This window comes from Triplophysa dalaica, chromosome 17 (assembly GCF_015846415.1).
Source record: "Triplophysa dalaica isolate WHDGS20190420 chromosome 17, ASM1584641v1, whole genome shotgun sequence".
Classification (NCBI taxonomy): Eukaryota; Metazoa; Chordata; class Actinopteri; order Cypriniformes; family Nemacheilidae; genus Triplophysa; species Triplophysa dalaica.
The window spans coordinates 5285855-5304095 of record NC_079558.1 but is presented as its reverse complement, the minus strand read 5'-3'; the positions used below and the strand labels follow the sequence as shown (position 1 = coordinate 5304095).

The 18241-nt window shown below is 40.9% G+C and overlaps 1 protein-coding gene across 2 annotated transcripts in view; it reads right to left on the bottom strand.

Annotated features, from left to right (window-relative positions):
• Positions 1-17995, bottom strand: part of nrg3b (neuregulin 3b) — a 124094-nt gene extending 106099 nt beyond the window's left edge. For both annotated transcript variants that reach the window (XM_056771532.1, XM_056771533.1), the window contains exon 1: positions 16200-17995. In XM_056771532.1, coding sequence (XP_056627510.1) covers positions 16200-17004 — 805 coding nt within the window. In that variant the 5' untranslated portion in view covers positions 17005-17995. The remainder of the gene's footprint in view (positions 1-16199) is intronic.
• Positions 17996-18241: the final 246 nt, after the last annotated feature.

Here is an 18241-nt window from a genome sequence, read left to right as displayed (position 1 = left end):
GTCTATTTATATTTCTTATTTGTTTTGTGTCATATCATCTCCCATGTAATCTGTGTTTATTATGCGCTACTGATGTGCAGTGAAGAGTGCAGTGAACTGTCACAGGCCACGACTCAAAATGTCAGACTCATCCGCGCAGTTGACCAGTGCCGAATCACAACTCACGTAAAGAATTACCTCCACACATCACCTGCAGTAGCAATTACAAACTGAGATGGCGACAAAGAGGCCAATCCTACGTAGTGCCGCTTTAAGCAGACGAAATGAGAGAACATTCATAAATAAAACTGAAACACATATCTACCAAATCAGCACACAGGATGGAAAAGAGCAGCACGCCGGGGAGCTCTATTGTATTATACATTTTCAAAAATGCAACCAAAGGTGCATGGCAAAGGTAAACAGAAAGATCAAAGGAAGAACTGAGAAATATGACAAACTAGACCTTGGGTGACGGGGGCATCCCTTCCTTAGCTCCAGTCTGCGTCACCCTGTCCCTAAAGTACCACTGATGGAAGAAGCAGCATGAGATTTTTGATATAAAATATTCAAGCCTCTTGCATTAATCTGCTTTCCCCCAGGCTCTGAGAACAATGTTTGCCCCCGTGCAGTTCTTACAGATGACTAAAAGCAAGAATTCTACCTGCCTACACTAAAAAAAGGTCTAAAATACCTGGAGAAAACATCTCAGCGACTTGCTTGGCTGGTACATGACCTGATTGCTGTCTTGTTTACTCATGGGCACATGTTTTTTTTAAAGCTAGAACTAGGGCTGCCACAATATCATATTTTCAATACACTATAATTGCAAGCAAAGAATTCATGAAATGCGTCTATTTTAAATAAGTAAATACATTCAATTAAATTAATCTAGGCCAATGAATCATACAAATATAGGAAGGCAAGAGAGAAAGTTCGTAACCATTACGACTCTTAAAGGGATAAATCACCCAAAAATGAAAATTCTGTCATCATTTACTTACTCCTTAAATTGTTCACAAAACGGTTTAAAACTCTTCTGTTTAACACAAAAGAAGACATGTTGAATTATGTGGGAAACTTAACAGTTCTGGGGCACCATTGACTAGAACAGCTTTTTCCCTACTATGGAAGTCACATGTGCCCAGGAACTGTTTGGTTGCAAACATACTTCCAAATATCTTTCTCTGTGTTAAGCAGAACAACGGAATTTATACAAATTTGAAACAACTTGAGGGTGAGAAAACAAAAAAATATTTTTAATTTTTGGGTGAACTATTCCTTCAAGGCAAAATTGTCAATACCACGGACAGGTGCAAAATCACCAACTGCAGCCAGATAATGGTCTTTAATCATTTATGGTAATATTCACAAAATTATTAATTTCATGGTAATTGTCAATATTGTGACAACCCTAGTTAAAACAAATCATAGAAAAAAATTACACAAATGAACTCTTCAATAACTCAACTGCTTCTCATAGACAGCGATTAGCTTGCATGGAGTGCAAATCAAGATTTTTCCTGCTTCACAGATGTTTGTACTGAGAAACAGACTTCGGTAATCTCACATGTGTCTCCATTAGAGTTTCAGAAGCTGTCAAGAACTGCGCTTCGCGCTTTGTTCATTTTCACAGGCCTTTGACTGAACTTTTAGAGCAGCCCTAACACACAGGGTTTCTGCCATTCTCATATTAATCTTGAGTACCTATAGAGTAGTATTGCATATCTCGTATCTTCGAAGAGTATTTAGTTCGATCACATTTATAAAAGATAGATACAGCAGTACGATTACTTCTGAAATCATGAGGTGCGTGTGGGGGGGAGGGGTAGGCTGAACTGAAGTACATTGTCAACAAAACACAGACATCAGTTTCACTCAATGTATGCGGTTCATTTCCGCCATCTTTTTGCGCTGGGACGGCTCCATATATCAGTTTCAAACGATCTCCAAATCCAGCGTTACAGCCACCGTTTATATTATATTCATCACCCAAATGCAGTGAACAAACAAACACCTGAACTTCGCAAACATATGCTCTCTCTCTCTCTCCTGCATACAAGTGAAAGTGACATCTGCGCATGCTCCTTCTCCTGCTCTCCATGCTGCCGCGTGCGCATGCTTTTCCTGAAGAATTGTCCAATAAAGGACTAAGAAAAATTGTTACAAAACAGTTTTATATGTCCAAAAAAAACTTTCCGAAACCTGTACGATCGCCGGGGAAGTGTATTGACCACAAAAATACTACGTAATACACCCAACTCGTTCATTGACAAGTTGACCATGTTAAGCATGAGAAGACAGCATGTTTAACATCGTAAAGAAGTCAGAATACATTGTTGCAGCATCCCTTTAACAGATTCTAGCATGTAGCATACATGGGCGAAACATTACGTTAACTAGCCTATGTAAACCAGCCAAACTTTGACTCAATGACGTATTCAGAGAACAGGTATCACATCTGTTTCTATTCAGAGGACAGGTATCATATCTGCCCCTACAACCTCCCAAACTGATCATGAGTGCTGTCTGTAGAAGAAGGATCTTATTATCAATCAAAACCAGATGTTTGTCTGTTTAACAATCGACGGGCGTGCTTGTCTCCCGTGTGTACTGTAAGTGTAGACCTGCTGTGTACAGCTCCTCTCTATCTGCAATGAGAAATGACAATGAGCGCCCAAAGCCACGGCCAAAAGCAGAGTACACTTCTGTAGCCCTGGAGGAGTCGAGCGCAGGCTTATCTAGGGCAACAGATTCACAGCTGGCCCCATCTGGACAAACAAGCATTGCAATCTCTCCCAACCTCCACCTCCTAAACATACACACACAAATGCAAACGACATAACCTAAGAACCAAAACACATACACATCCAACAGCGTTTGTTAAACGGTGTGCAACCGGTACACATCAGCAGCTGTGGATCACACACACTGCAGACCTGAGTGTTTCTCTTTCAGATACACACTCAACCCCGCGGCGGCATGGCCCTGGGTCTGACCCGAAGCAAGATGGAGCTTGTCTGTACCACACACGACCAAAAAGAATATATTTAGCACCATACCCTCCATGCACCTCACGCAAACTTGCACTCACACACACAAACCCCACACTCTCTCTTCAACAGTCATACACAAGACGTATTGGCCATCTATCCAATCTTCCAGCAATCTTCCACGACAACTGTCTCCACACGGCCTTTGACATTAAGCATGGAGAAGCAGGCATCACAGCCCTTACCTCTGCACCACTCTATTATAAAAACACACTGCCTGCAGGCTGCTTTCCTGCTCTCAAGACAAATAGAACTTTCTGACAGAACAAAATCATCCATTGCCACAACCCGTGTCATACAGAAAAGGCTCAGCAGAAAAAGGCAGTTGACTGCCATGCTGAAAACATCACCTTATACAGACGTCTACAGCTGCCACAGCTCAGGGTTCAGATCGAACGCTCGCAAGCACTTTAAAAGTGAGGTAAAATGGCTTTGGCGGGTTGGTAAAACAGGATAAGATGGTAGTTTGCTGATAATTGTAGGTAATACCTGTATATGGTGAAATTTTGTGATATTGATAATCTGACCCTCACTGATATAACACATGAGATTTAAAATCAAACCGTTCCTTAAAGAAAATGTCTGTCCAACTTATACCACATGACATTATTCTTTATTCAAATAAAAATGCTTCACCAAGTTTATCTGTGTATGTATTTAGTTCCACATATAGACACTTATTTCTTAAACCACCAAAATAAAAAAAACGTGCTTTTTGACGTTTTTGTGACAGGTGCGATTCCACAGAGACTGGCTCATCTCTAGACCGGTTTGTCACAAACATGCACAAAAAAAACAGGCAAATATTTCCACTGCCATGGGAACAAATTTTTTAATAAAAATAATGTAAAGTGACAGATTCACTCTGGCAGATAGTGAGTGCGGCTCTGACATGCTGCAGAGCTCATCTTCTGTCACTTTTAGTGTCAAAAACATTTTTAAAAAGCCATTAATAATCAAAATGTAACATTATTATTAATAATATTAATAATAACCCTAGCTGGTAAGAAATATTTCAGGCAGCACGCTCTAAGCATTGGAAGGTGTGGCAAAAACTTTATAGTGTATACTGCTCTTGAATCAAAGCAGAACCTTTTTTAAATAGAAATAGATCTTGCCTTTTAAAATAGGGGCTGTAGGCCAAAAGGGAAATCCATCCATTTAACTGTGACTTTCAAATCTCCAAGCCGTATCTCTCCTTAATCTTTATTATTCCCTCTGAAGCTTGCAGGCCCGGCCGGGCGAATGGATCGGCAAACTGCACTGTGAGGTTTTCCATCACTAAGTAGGGAGGGGAGCCACTCGCAAAGGATACATTAACAGTTCTCCCATCCAGATGGCTGCACGAGTTCCGGAGGGGAGACACAAAGGTGGGGCATGTGTGGGAAAGGTCACCAGCCTTAATTTTAGCTCCGAATGCATGCGAGAGCACATCTTATCATTTCCCTGTACAGCAATAGGCCACGCTGGGATCAAAGTGTTCCGATTTAATGTTGAAGGGCCTGTATGCGCAGCCCTCGAGCCATGCCAGAGTGAAAACTGGAAAGCGGCTCGCCAAATATTTGAAGAAATGTGCATGTTTGACAAGGTGAAAGGGACGTTTTTGAAATTTGTCGCCTTGAATAAAACTTCTAAGGGAACACCGGGCATGCAAGCATCAGAACTTACGGCTATTTCTCCTATAACGTTCTTAACATTATGTAGGGTCATTTTACGGTGAAAACTGTAAGGTCACAGGCAGGGTCACACACGTATTGTACACACACACATCTAGTTGAGATCATAATTGATATTTTATCTCACCTGGGGTGTTAATTGCAGCAGGACCACCACCGGTGACCCCTCAAAAGAAAGACGCGTGAAGCCCCTGCAGTCTTTCACGACCACATGAAAGTGGAAATACTCACTTTTAATTCAGATAGCTTTGTTCATCAGTCTTTAAATAAGAGCCAAAATTCTCACAAAGCACCTTCAAACTGATCAAGTATCACCCGATGCTGAAAGAAAACGTAAGCGTGTGGCGCACAAATGTTTCTGCATCGCTTACTACGACGCAAGAAGAATGAATCTGGCAGTGGTGGAGATGTCCTCGCCTTCACAAATAACACACGTCATCTCAGTTGCGTGGACATTCTCTCCAACCACTCACTCTGTCAATACAGCGTTAGACTCGCCTGCCAGAAACAACAAAGACCAGCGATGCTGAAAGGCGTATGTTGAGTCATTTACATAACATAAACATTGACCCACTCACTAGTCAACTGTTTGACAACTTTTGACATTACAAAAGCTTAACCCTCTCAAGTACACAAAGATGGCAATTACACACACATTTACATTTATCCATGTTGCAGACGCTTGTTCAAAATGACCGAGTGCATTTAATCTATGCATTTTATAAGCGTGTTGGAATCAAACCCACAACCTCGGTGTCGCCAGTGCTGAACTCAACCAGCTGCAGGAAGACGTTTGCGATACACTGCTGCTGCACATATGCTGCATGCAGGAACCTTATGGCAGCCGCAGAGTAATAAATCAGCCGTCTGAAATCTTTAAGTAATGACATCTGGTCAGTGCCTCAAGGGAAGCTGAATGCAATTGCAGAGGTTTTTGCTGTACACTACCCAGTAAAGGTTAATAAGCGCGCTGAATTAATGACAGCTGCCAAAGAAAACTCAAAACCATGCCACTATGAGCAAACGCCTCACATCACCTTCAAAAATGAAGAGAAGGCAAAAACACACACCAATCGTCCAGGAGGAAAATGGTCTTGTGTAGAAGTTCTCACTCATGATAAGACTTATGTAGATATTAACTTCATCTCAGGTGTTTTCTAAAATGGTTTTAAAAATATAGAAAGTCACAAATGAGACTATTTTGGCGTAATCCAGAAGTATATACTATCACTTTTAATAGCACAGATGAAACAATTTAACGAAAAAACTGGGGTTTATAGTGAATCTCTGACTTATTGAAATCTATGACTTCTGATCAAAGCTGAGCTGAGCTAAGCTTCTTCTGAAATTCTACAAGAGACGCGTGTAAGATTACTAGGACTTTTTCTCTAAAGAAACATCTAAGCATCCAAGCTGGAGACAAAATCAGGCTTCATTTGCTTTATAGAATCTTATCGCCGTCAGGGAGAAAGGACTGAGAAATTTCAAAGATCTCATTTTTCTTTTCCAAAGCAAAGAACATAAAGTGCAGAGCTGACTGTTTAAAAGCTCCCAAAATAAGATTACAGTAAAGAATAAAGCAGAAAACGTTCCGCATAGAACAACAAATACTACAAGATGCAACATTTGTAACTGAATGTGATGCTAACAACAAGTGTATTCAGGTAAACGAACAAACTACATGTCACACCCGGCAAAAGACTGGAGGTAAAGCATCGCCCCGGAACGCTTCGGCGTCAAAGTGCATCCTCCTGCGTTTTTTCATTGAGTTATTTTTATGTACTTTGTTGCATGTTGAGGAGATCAAACGCATTCCCCGCGCCTCTGTTCTTTCCGTCTGCTGGTGACAGGTGCTTTAAGAGATGTCTGGTATTGTTTGTGTGCAACTCAACTATCAATGATTTAATATTTCACATCAAATAAAAAGAGAGAAATGTTTTGAGGAGAAGATTCTCAGCAGTATCCTATTTTATAATTCACACTGTTGACAGGTTGAGAAGCCCTCTGTGAGGCTCGAGTCGGGTACGCTTCTCATTCTCGTTTTTCAGGCGAAGTGCAAACTTTGTTTTGGGGCGGGACCGGGGCTTGCTGGTGTTGCAGATCATGACTGGAGGAACAGAGGAATTGAGATAAAGAGGATTAGACAATGACAACATTAAATGTCGGCTCGAGATTGTTTATATAATAACTTTTTTCAAAGATTGCATCAATGACCTAGACATCTTTCTGCACATCCATACAACATCAATAGTACTTATGCAATAAACAAGTTACACACACAAACAGTACATAAATACACAATTGCAGGCAATTTTCAAAACATTACATAACTATAGTATACGTATGATTACAATGTTTACGGTCTCTTTTTATGATGCACTCACAATCCATTTTATTATTGTGTCTCTCACCGCTGTAGAATAAACAGAAAATGTTTTTAGGGTTCACATAATGTTAAAATCATTCTACGCTTATTTCCACACACCATTAAAATTCTTCAAAAATGAAACCTTTGTATTATCGACCTGATATTTTTGGAATTAATAATATTCTGGGTTACATCGGACGTGGGGGATTATGCGTAATTTCTTTTGTGCAAGGCTTTCAGTGCAAAACAGCTCAAGAGACGGTCGAACGGCAGAAAATGTTCTCTTTTTAACAGTAAAGTAAAGGCCTTGATTCTATTAGTATTGAGAGTTAAATGTTAGCTAACAAATCAGAAAAATCTCATACATTTCCCACCATTTTTACACCTTATTTAATAAAATTGTAATGTTTATTTTTTTATATATATATTTAAAAACACAGTTAAAATACAGTACAGTACTGTCTTTCTGTTTTGATCATTCATACTGCTTTTCTTAAAACATCGTTGACGTAGGATTAGAGATACAGTATTTATGAACGTGTAAATTATAGGAACAAAAGCATATTGTTTGCATCAGACTGCTGTCTGAATGCTTTCTGTCTGGAGGCCTGTTAGACTTCTGGCTATTAAGGAAAGGTTTCTGGGTAGCTCTGGAAGAACATCTATAATTTGTTTATTAAATAAAAAATACATCAGAAAAGTTTCAAGGTTAAAGAATTGTTAACTAGTGTAAAGAAGGCTTGGTACATGATTTCCAGGGGAAAAAAGAATACTTAACAACACCTTGTGTTCTGCAGAAAATGTTTTCAAATAAAAGCAGTTTTCCAGTTTTTGCCTTTTGTTTCAGTCTTAGTAAATTTTATATTAATATTTAGATACTGTGTATCAGCCAATATATCGGTTATCGGTGCATCCCTAGTTTTAATGCACAAATACACTAGAAGTTTTAAAGTAAAAATGGATTATAGTATTTCAACAGTATCAATAGAATGTAAAACAAGAGTTGTGTGTCTATATTGTAAATTTCTTTAACTTAAAGGGACAGTTCAGCGACAAAAAAAAAGGATATTTTGTAATAATTTACTCACCCTCAGATTGTTCCAAACCTGTATAATTTCTTTGTTCTCCTAAAACTCAAAGGAAGATATTTGGAATAATGTCAGTAACCAAACATATTTCATCCCCTATTGACTCCCATAGAATTTATTTTCCCTACTATGTCAGTAAATCGGGGATGAGATCTGTTTGGATACTGGCATTCTTCCAAATATCTTCCTTTGAGTTTTAGGAGAACAAAGAAATTATACAGGTTTGGAACAATCTGAGGGTGAGTAAATTATTACAAAATATCCTTTTTTTTGTCGCTGAACTGTCCCTTTAAGTTAAAGAAATTTACAATATAGACACACAACTCTTGTTTTACATTCTATTGATACTGTTGAAATACTATAATCCATTTTTACTTTAAAACTTCTAGTGTATTTGTGCATTAAAACTAGGGATGCACCGATAACCGATATATTGGCTGATACACAGTATCTAAATATTAATATAAAATTTACTAAGACTGAAACAAAAGGCAAAAAGTGGAAAACTGCTTTTATTTGAAAACATTTTCTGCAGAACACAAGGTGTTGTTAAGTATTCTTTTTTCCCCTGGAAATCATGTACCAAGCCTTCTTTACACTAGTTAACAATTCTTTAACCTTGAAACTTTTCTGATGTATTTTTTATTTAATAAACAAATTATAGATGTTCTTCCAGAGCTACCCAGAAGCCTTTCCTTAATAGCCACAAGTCTAACAGGCCTTTGTGTTCAACAGAACAAAGAAATGTACACATGTTTGGTAAATGATCTGTTTCTTTAATGCAACGCCAACAAGCTACGCATCCGTTTACGTTATTCAGCTAGACAGAGTTAAGAAAAATAATGAGCTATAGACCCTTCGGAAGATGTAAACATTGTAATGCTAGTTCCTGTTTTGTTTTTATAACACTGTACAAACCAACAAAGTACACATAAAAGGTATACATGTTCTACAACCAACAGAACATTTATAACCGAATCAAAATAGATTTTTTCTTTGATATAAAAAAAATCGGAAGTGCTTTTGTTCCAGTGTTTACATTTGACCTTTTTGAGAAGTGGACAACAAAACAAAATCAAACAAAAGAACAAAAATGAAAGCTGAAACGAACAGTAAGAAAAATAAAGACCAGAAAACACAAATCGAACACCACAAAAGTGATCAAAAATAAGACATAAAGGAGATAAGTGAACTATGATAAGAGAAATACTAGCAAAGTACAAGTTCTGTAATAAGATTGGATCTAAAAATACATTGAGATCGCCAACACAAAAGCACTCAGGAGCCTCTGTGCTGTCAAACAGGCCATGCCCCATCTGAACTTTATTTAAAAAACAGGAAAGCACCCCAGAGTAACGCACAGTACAGCCAGGGGGCAAGTAATGTCTACCAGAGCCCCACAATGGTCAAGCTATTTGTCTTCTCTCCAGGTACATAAAGCACAGCAGCAAAGTGAGCCTGCAAACCTCGATCAGAACTGGATCAGCTGACAAAAGCAGCCCGGTTGTCCAACTCCAGTGGAACCTCCATCCATAAACCCATACAGTATCATTATTCTCCGGCTACTTTAGTACTTTACGGGCGTTCCGACATACAGTAGCAGGTGGAGAAACCCCAAATCTCACTTCCATCTACTTATCTATCCATTCAGGGGCAAATTGATAACTTGGCTGCTTCGCATATACGTAATTCAATACAGAGGATATGCAATAACTGAACAGTAATCTACTTTACTCTGCCACAGCAGTATGCAATAATGTCATGTCATATCTTGTTATAGGACAAGATGTGTGTTTCAGCTCATGAATGGGTGGAGAGCGGAGGCCATAAGAGACCAAAGACGAGAGACCAGTGCAGTCTGTGTGGTTTCAAAAGGAGAGACATCTGGGCTGGTGTGCAACACGCTGTGATGGAGGACACATCCGTCACTCTGGATACATCATTTCAGCATTAACCCCAGTGAACGGAACAGCGAGTAACCAGCATCTGTTGCGTTTTGGGGACTCGGCCTCAGCATGGGATGCTTGTATTGTGTGTTTGTGTCTTTACTACACTTTAAAAGCACAGATGGTTATCAAAATCAGTTATCGGTAACATTTTTGCCTAACTGTAAACTTCAACCCACTGAAAGATAAGCATTTATATACAGCCGCGTGAAAAAAAGAGACCATTACAAAATTATTTTTCAGTTTTTCTGATTGTATTATTTAAAGGTATGTGTTTAGGTAAAATTATTCATTTTAGATTTTCTTCTATGAACTACTAACAATATTCTCCTAAACTTCAAATCAATTTCTACAGTTTTTGTACAAAATTGTAAACTGGAGACACACGTTAACAAAACAGAAAAGTTGCTCTGTATTTTTTCAGACATCAAATACTGCAAAGAAAACAAGTTCATATCCAATTTTACGCAATACAGCAGTGATATTTGTACATGTATTTATGAAAAGTTAAAACATTATTTTTATGTGATAACCTCAAATTTGATCAGTTTTCAAGTGTCTTAACATGCTGTCAGTCTTTCACATTGCTGTTGGGTGACTATGTCACTCCTGAGGTTTGATTTTGCTGAAAAACAAAACTGGAATGAACTGGAAAGTCCACAAAACATCTAGAAATGCACATTAAATTAAAATTTGGAAAGGTCTCTTCATTTTTTCTGTGGCTGTAGTCTAGGCAAAAATTATTGATTGCACCTTTGAATTTTCTTTTCTTGGTGTAATTTAATGTGATCAGAATCAGTTTAGTTATTTTTTATAATATTAGAAAAAAGAATGTAGATTTTACCAGATGAAGCACATTTTATAGGTTACCTGACAAACTAACAAATAAATAGCCCATGCACACCTGGGTGGTTGCAGGCAGGTGCGTGGAATTCAATCAATATGATGGAAAAATAGAATAATTCATGTGTACAATGGAAGCATAAAGAATATTAATAAACACCACAATGTTTTGTTTAAAGACCTTCGTCAGCCATATGAAATGACACTTTCCTTTTTTTCAGGTTATCTGACAAAAATGCAAAAAGCTTAACTACAGTAGATTAAAAAATGCTGAACTCAGATGGTTTATATTTGACCCAACAATGGGCTCAAACAACCTTGCACTTTGGTTTGAAAAAACATCATTTTAAAGAGGTTATTAGAATCCTGGTTCACTATCTACATTAGTAATAAACCAACCTAACCATAAAATGTGTAATGTATAATGCATATTATGTATATATTAAAAACATCATAAAAATGTATGTTTTCATTTGGCATAAAGAACTTCAATTCCGCTGCTCCGGATCAAGTTTTAATTCCCTTTCATATGTGGATTACTAGAGGTTAAGGAAAGTTCTGGCTGTCTCAGCATCACAGGAAGCATCATTGTATCACTGCTGTTCCAGACTAAGCGGAAACAAGCAGGCATTCTGTGTTTATTGATGTCACACTCTGATGTCATACTGGTTACAATCCAGCTCAAAGATTATCTTGCAGTGAAAAAAACAAGCCCCACAATCCTTTTCCCTGTGCTCATTTGAACGGGACATTCCCACCACTTTTAAAAAGCAGCCTCATTAATCATTTACATTTCCTGACACATGCGTTCGACATGTTTCTCTTTCTGTGCATTAATATTTCAGTCCCCTCCGTGACATCCGTCCCCCAAACTTCCCAGCGGACATTTTGCTCACATAAATCACACAGTGACATTAAAGAAGCCTAAGATGGCCTTCGCTGCCACTTACTGCAACTACACATCGAGGCGCATCAATCTCGCCCTCTCTACAGTCAAGAGAGAGACTGGTGCTCAAGGCACACTAAAATGTCACAAACAAAACAAGGCCGCTCCTGAGAGAAATGTTTGTTAATGCCCAGTTACACAGAGACCAAAAGCACAACTCCAAGTCCATTGAAAATGTCACTCCATCATCAAAAAGATTTAAAAAAATCTCATCTACAAGATAAAAGCTACCAAGTATGGTACTTTATTTTGGCCTGGGATGTATTTTTACTTTTCCAGAAAGACTGAAAAGTACCACTTAGAGGTTTGTCTCTCACTCTGTGCTTCTGGGCTCATGATTGGTGGTTGATGATCATGTGACAGCCCTGCTGCTGGTCTCTTGGGAAAGCATTGTGGCTGCAGCAGCTGGATCTACGGTCCTCTCTAGCCAGGCGAAAGCCTTCGCTGACCTCCCTCGGGACTGCACTAAAAAGATCTCTGACATTTTTACCATTAACCCCAGCGTGTGATTTTTGGGTACCACCTTTCCCGCTGGAGCTCCAGAGGTTGAGGCATACACTGCACTTGAGCGCATACTACATGTTAGCGCGTCAAAATTATTAATCACCGCATCAGAGCTTTTCTATTCTTCTGGCTTTCTATTCAAGCAGCCAGACTGTGTTTTTCTGACTACTTTATTCTTCAGGCTTAAGGCTGATGGACGTACTCGCTGTCCCTGTCCCGACGCCGTCTCGTTTTCCTACCTGACAAAATAAGCTCGGCCACGCCGGCTTCCGACTGTGCCGCTAAAGGTGTGCTTTGAATTACAATGATGTGTCTGAAGAAGCAGCCCCACCTCCCCAAAGGCAGAGAGCCAGCTGCATATAGAGCACCAGCCGCCCACTGACTCCTTACACAGGAAGTAATGAGGCTTGGCCCCTGACCAACCCCATTCCATAGCTACATAGATAGGACAGAAAGACAATCGCATGCACATACAGGACACTAAGGCACGATAAGAGCGAGGAAGAGAATAAATGAAGACAGAGATGGAGACGTGGCGAGAATCAGGGATAATATCAGAGTAGGAAATGTGAGGGCGGAGGTTGATGTGCAGTCTGAAGGTAAGGACAAGACGACCAGATCGTGTTTCAGTGCTGCGGCTAATGGACGGCTGTGTGTCATCCTTCAGAACAATGAGATAATATAGACATGAATGAGAGATACTGTACGCTCTCATTGGGGTGATGTTCAGATGTTGTTAGTCTCTCTGATCCATTAGGCTCCTATGACATATATACGACACAGTTTAAAATGACTTCAATATGACATTTTGTAAAAATGAAATGATCTACATATAACCAACATAAATGTGGTGCATTTTATCATCGCCTTAAAGATCCTTTGAAGTGAAGAGATCATGCAGGGATGTAAAGAGCTTGTGTTATATGATGCATTACCCAACACAGTGTTCCAGAACTAAGGAGCGGAAACCAGCAGGCAACAGAAAATTCAATATTATATTGATATCTGGGTCAGAATTCAACAATATGCGACTGTGATCATTAATAGTTTTTTTACAATTGTCATAAACACTACCAGTCAAAATCATAGTGCCAATTGAGATTATTTTTATACTGACCTTAAAAACCTGAAAATATATATAGTTTTACAAACGTATTCAAACACATTTTTTATTACAAAACTAAATTTTATTACATTTTTCATAAATGTTTTCAAATGAATGACCTGGGTAAGAACAAATGCAGCCAGTGAATCCAGCATAGACGGGAATTCATTTAAAGCAAAAAGCAGCATCTCAGGGTGATGACTCAAGAAGTTCACAAAATAACAGTTTTCATTTATTTATTATCACAACATAATTACAATAGTAATAGTATTCCATCATTTTGGTGGCTTTACGATTATTCTAAATGGTCAAAATTGTTTAAAGTTGTCTATCAGAGGTGCTGTAGCAGGCCGTTGCTAAGAAGAAACAGGCTGACCTGTTTTTTTGCCTTTTGACTTTGTTGGCTTACCACTGTAATGACGTTGTGGAGAGTAGATTAACCCAAAAGTGGAAGTTTTCAGCTTTGGCCGGTAGTGTATATTGCTTTTTTTGACTCACTTGTGTTTTTTATATCTGCATTGGATTGTGGAGCTGTGCCCAATTGTATTATGTTGTAAAATATGTAAAAGTATTGATTCTCGACAATGTCACATTAAACATTAACACTGTATTATAAGGTAAGATATTGGAATACTTCAAAGTATTGATTTTCTTACTCTTATCCTCAATGCAGACCACAAACCAACTCCAACTTACAGTACAACTCTTCTCCCAATTGTCAATTCTGCCCACAAAACAAATTCTGGTCCAACAAGAACATTGTTCTTTCCAGATCCAGTCCAAAAACCGAATCTGTGCACCAACCATCTCGAAACGATTCTACGTCAGGTTTCTTTAATATAAAGGAAATATTACAGTTAGTCGCCTTGCGGGGCACTTTACTCAATTCAGTAGCACTTTAATGGGGTAATTTGTCATAAAGACCCGGGCTTTCTGTCCACGGTTCTCATGCCTGCATGTCAGAAACACTGCCAACAAATTTATAACCGAAAAAGACAGCCATGTGGTCTGCAAAAACCCCAACCGTATCCATGTTTTCTTCTACTCTGCACTCAGGTTCGGGGCCCCCTTTGACCCCCTCATCCCTCCCTTATCAGTATTCACCCAAAGGCGCTTTCAGCTTGAGAGAACATTCACTACACTGAGAAAGATAGAATGTGTTGCTTTAAATTATATATAAGGTTCTCTTTACACATGCAGTATGCTCTTCTCTCACAGTTAACGAAGGCTTTGGATGCAGCTTACATATTCACACATAATAAAAAATAAAATTCTATAAAAGTCAGCCATGATGAGAATGTCGCCCTGGGGCTTATAGATGCAGCTCTTGGCTTGTTTTCCTCATAAAGCACACAAAGGAAGGTTAACTGCATGGATTCGTATTTGCAATAAACCTCTCAGTGATCTCCGAGATACAATTATTGAGGAATAAGTGGAAGCAGTAATGTGGAAATGCATTAAAGCTATATGTGCTGCGAGGGGCGTCTGAAGTCCCTGGGCTGGATGACATTCAAACTCCACGTTGGTTAATTGCTGCTGACACACGAAATTGATGGCCTGTTTTTAACACCTTGTTTTATAAATAAACAACGTTGCGGATTTGATTAGAGGAATACATCGAATTAGCATGCAGACCGATGCTAATTCCTCACTGCAGCACACATAAACAGACCTATTATTGTTTTCGGGAAAATGTTGTCGTTTTTTCGCTCGTTGATTTAACATGAAACAAAATCCAGTTTTGTGTCTGGAAATCACGACCTCCCGGCTTGAATTCAGATTTATAATAGGATTCATGAATGAACCACAGATTGTTATCACGCAAACATACATCGACATGCATGAAGTCATGCACACATAAGTTACATTGTAAACATCACTTTCTATTTGCAACCCCTCCCTATCTAAGATTGGGAAAAAACAGATCCACTTCTCTTTCTCCTTGGCAATTCATTTCCTAGCGTGTGTATCTGTCACAGCATGCAGGCGCTGCCTCAAGTCTACCTGCCAAACCTACTGCAGTCCTCATATCTTTACTTATCTAAATGGAATCTTCACCCTGCGACCTGATCTCCACTGACAGGACGAGAGCGGCACCCTCTCCAGCTCTACACTTCCTCTTTTGCTTTCTATCTGCCTCTCTCTAGCCCTCTCTCACCTTCCGCATCTGTAGCTGTGAGCCAGCCTCAGATCAGACAGAATCTCACTGTCTAACGATACACCAGACTATTTTGGATGGGGAAAACGTGCAAATGCTATGGCAAAAAAGCCACACTGGGAGTCATTATTCCTGAAACACAGTAGAAGTGGGCAGATCTGTGTCCGCATTATACACAGCGTACAACAACGAAGGGAAGACGGAAAACATGCTTTCTCATTACCATGCAGAAATAAATTAACTCAGCAGCGTGAGCACTATTAGACTGCATGACTGCCTCTATTGTAATACTGAGCGGATATCTAAAACGTGCATCTTCTCTTGTGCTCACAAAGTTTGTGGGGTTTGTAAGTGTAAGCACGCAAAATAAGCAAACCTAACAACGTGTGGCTATGAAATCACGTCAGGTTCATAACGGCCAATCACAGACGATGGGATGAACCGAATGGTAACAGGCACACAAGCGTTTACGGTTTGCAGACCAACATTCATGCTTTTAAACGATACCTAAATATTTGGTAAAGCACACTTACGAGTCCTGAACCGATGGTGTGGCCGAGTAGGCTTGGTGGAAGGGCCTTTGGAGGAGCGTCCGTGATTCCAGCGCTGGCTGGCTGCTTGAGTCGAGGTTGTCGTAGCAGTTGACTCGGTACTCATAGTGGTCGTACTTGGCGGCCCGGTCCGTGAGGTGTTTTGGTTCCCACCCTCCCCGTTGGGTTTCCGGACAGTGGTGCTGCGTGGGGTCACCTCCTTTCCTCCCGGTGGGGCGGGATTGGTGGCTCGGGTGGCGGTGGTTGAGTTGGTCACTCTTGTCCCCACTCTGTTATGCAAGTGTGGTGCACTGTTTCCCGGGCCACCCCCTAACGCCCCGCCGCTTCCTCCACTGCTGCTACTGCTGCTGGCAGTGTGGTTGGAGGACTGCCCAATTCGAGTCCTCTGCACTGTTCCTGTGCCCTCTGCCGCCCGGGTTGCCGAACCCGGAGCCACCGAGGGCACTGCGGAAGTGGTTGATGTGGAGCCATCAGGGCCCTTGGGTGGGGCACTGGGTTTAGATAAGAAAATAGGGTCTTGTCCAATGCGATTGGCATCCACCAGGTCAGTTGGGACGTAATCCTGCACCGAGCCCACCACAATCCATTTAAGAAGCATCAGGCTGAGGCCCAGGCCCACAAAGCCCATCAGAAGGGGCACTACGCAAAGCCACGTTTGCTGGCGGGGCCACACCGCACAGGGGCCACAGCGGAGGGGCCCTGGGGCCCGGGGAGAGGCCTGTTCACCCCCGGGCTCCTCCAGGGTCATGGTCTCCATGGTGGCCCCAAGTGCCGTTCTCTCACTCATGCTTCTGGGGTTCAGGGCCAAGCCAAGAAGCAGTGCAAGCAGTGGGGGGAGCTGGGGAGGGAGCCAAAACTGGGCATCTCATTAATATTAATTTAACACTCAACCACGAATACAGATACATGCAATACCGACATCTCATATGAATATAACAGCAAACATCAGCCTATACATGTAAATATTAATTCTATACAATCGAGTGCAACAAACCTACGCCTAAAAAACACCAATAGTCACGTACACGCACACAAACATACGCGCGGACCCACTCAGTCAGAAAGCAAACAGGACTGGGTTCTGGGAGGGGGGAAGAGAGCGGGTCTGGTAACAAGCCTCTATTAAGTTCAGCTTCTGTAGAACCTACGGTAATTCCCAAGATGCTCCAAAGAGGTGAAAAATAGAACAAAAATTAAGTTTGCGGGATCTGTAGGTGTTTTGCCCCAGAGTCAAATTTTCCTTGTATATCCGCGAGTGCCTGAGCGAGGGCAGCTCCCTGCTGCAGATCTTCTTCTCTCACAGCTGCATTAACGCATCGGTCGTCGCGGCTGGCGCAGCCCTGCCTCTGTATGTGTGTGCAAGTGTGTGCGTGCGTGCAAAGAAGCTCAGGTAGCGGCAGAAGCACGGCACCACTCAAGGGACAGCTCTGCGTCTCCCTCTCACCGACACGGCGCTTCGTCTCTGGCTATGTGGCTCGGCTCTCCCTCTCCTCTGTCCAGCGGTGCTTCGGTGGACACGGGCAAGCAGTAATCCACACCACGGTAGAGAGCTGTGATGTGCTGTGATCAGGCAGAGACGACCGGGAGGGTAAAATCCATCTGATCCCTTTTCCAATCCCTGCCCTTAGTTCTCCCCCTCTGTCAGTGAACATCCGAGCCTCTGTCCCACATCCATCATTGCACCAGAATTCAAAGGAAGTCCTGTCTCTGGGTCGCTACATTCCCACACTGAAAGACTCAGACCTTGGCAGAAATACAGGCATACAGAGAGCACGAGAAGCTAGAGAGAACGGAAACGAGAGAGAGAGAGAGAGAGAGCAAGTGATAGAATGCACGACGGAGAGCGAGCAAAAGAGGAGAGAGAGAGTGTGTGGGTGAGCAGGGAGGGGTGGAGGAGAAAGCGCTGCTCTGAAAACTGATGCGGCTGCAGTGTGTTTGTACTCGTCTGCATGCGTGTCTGTGTGTTTTCTGCCGTGTGTGTTTCAGAGATGGGTGTGAATGATACTAGTTTTAAATTTCTTAAG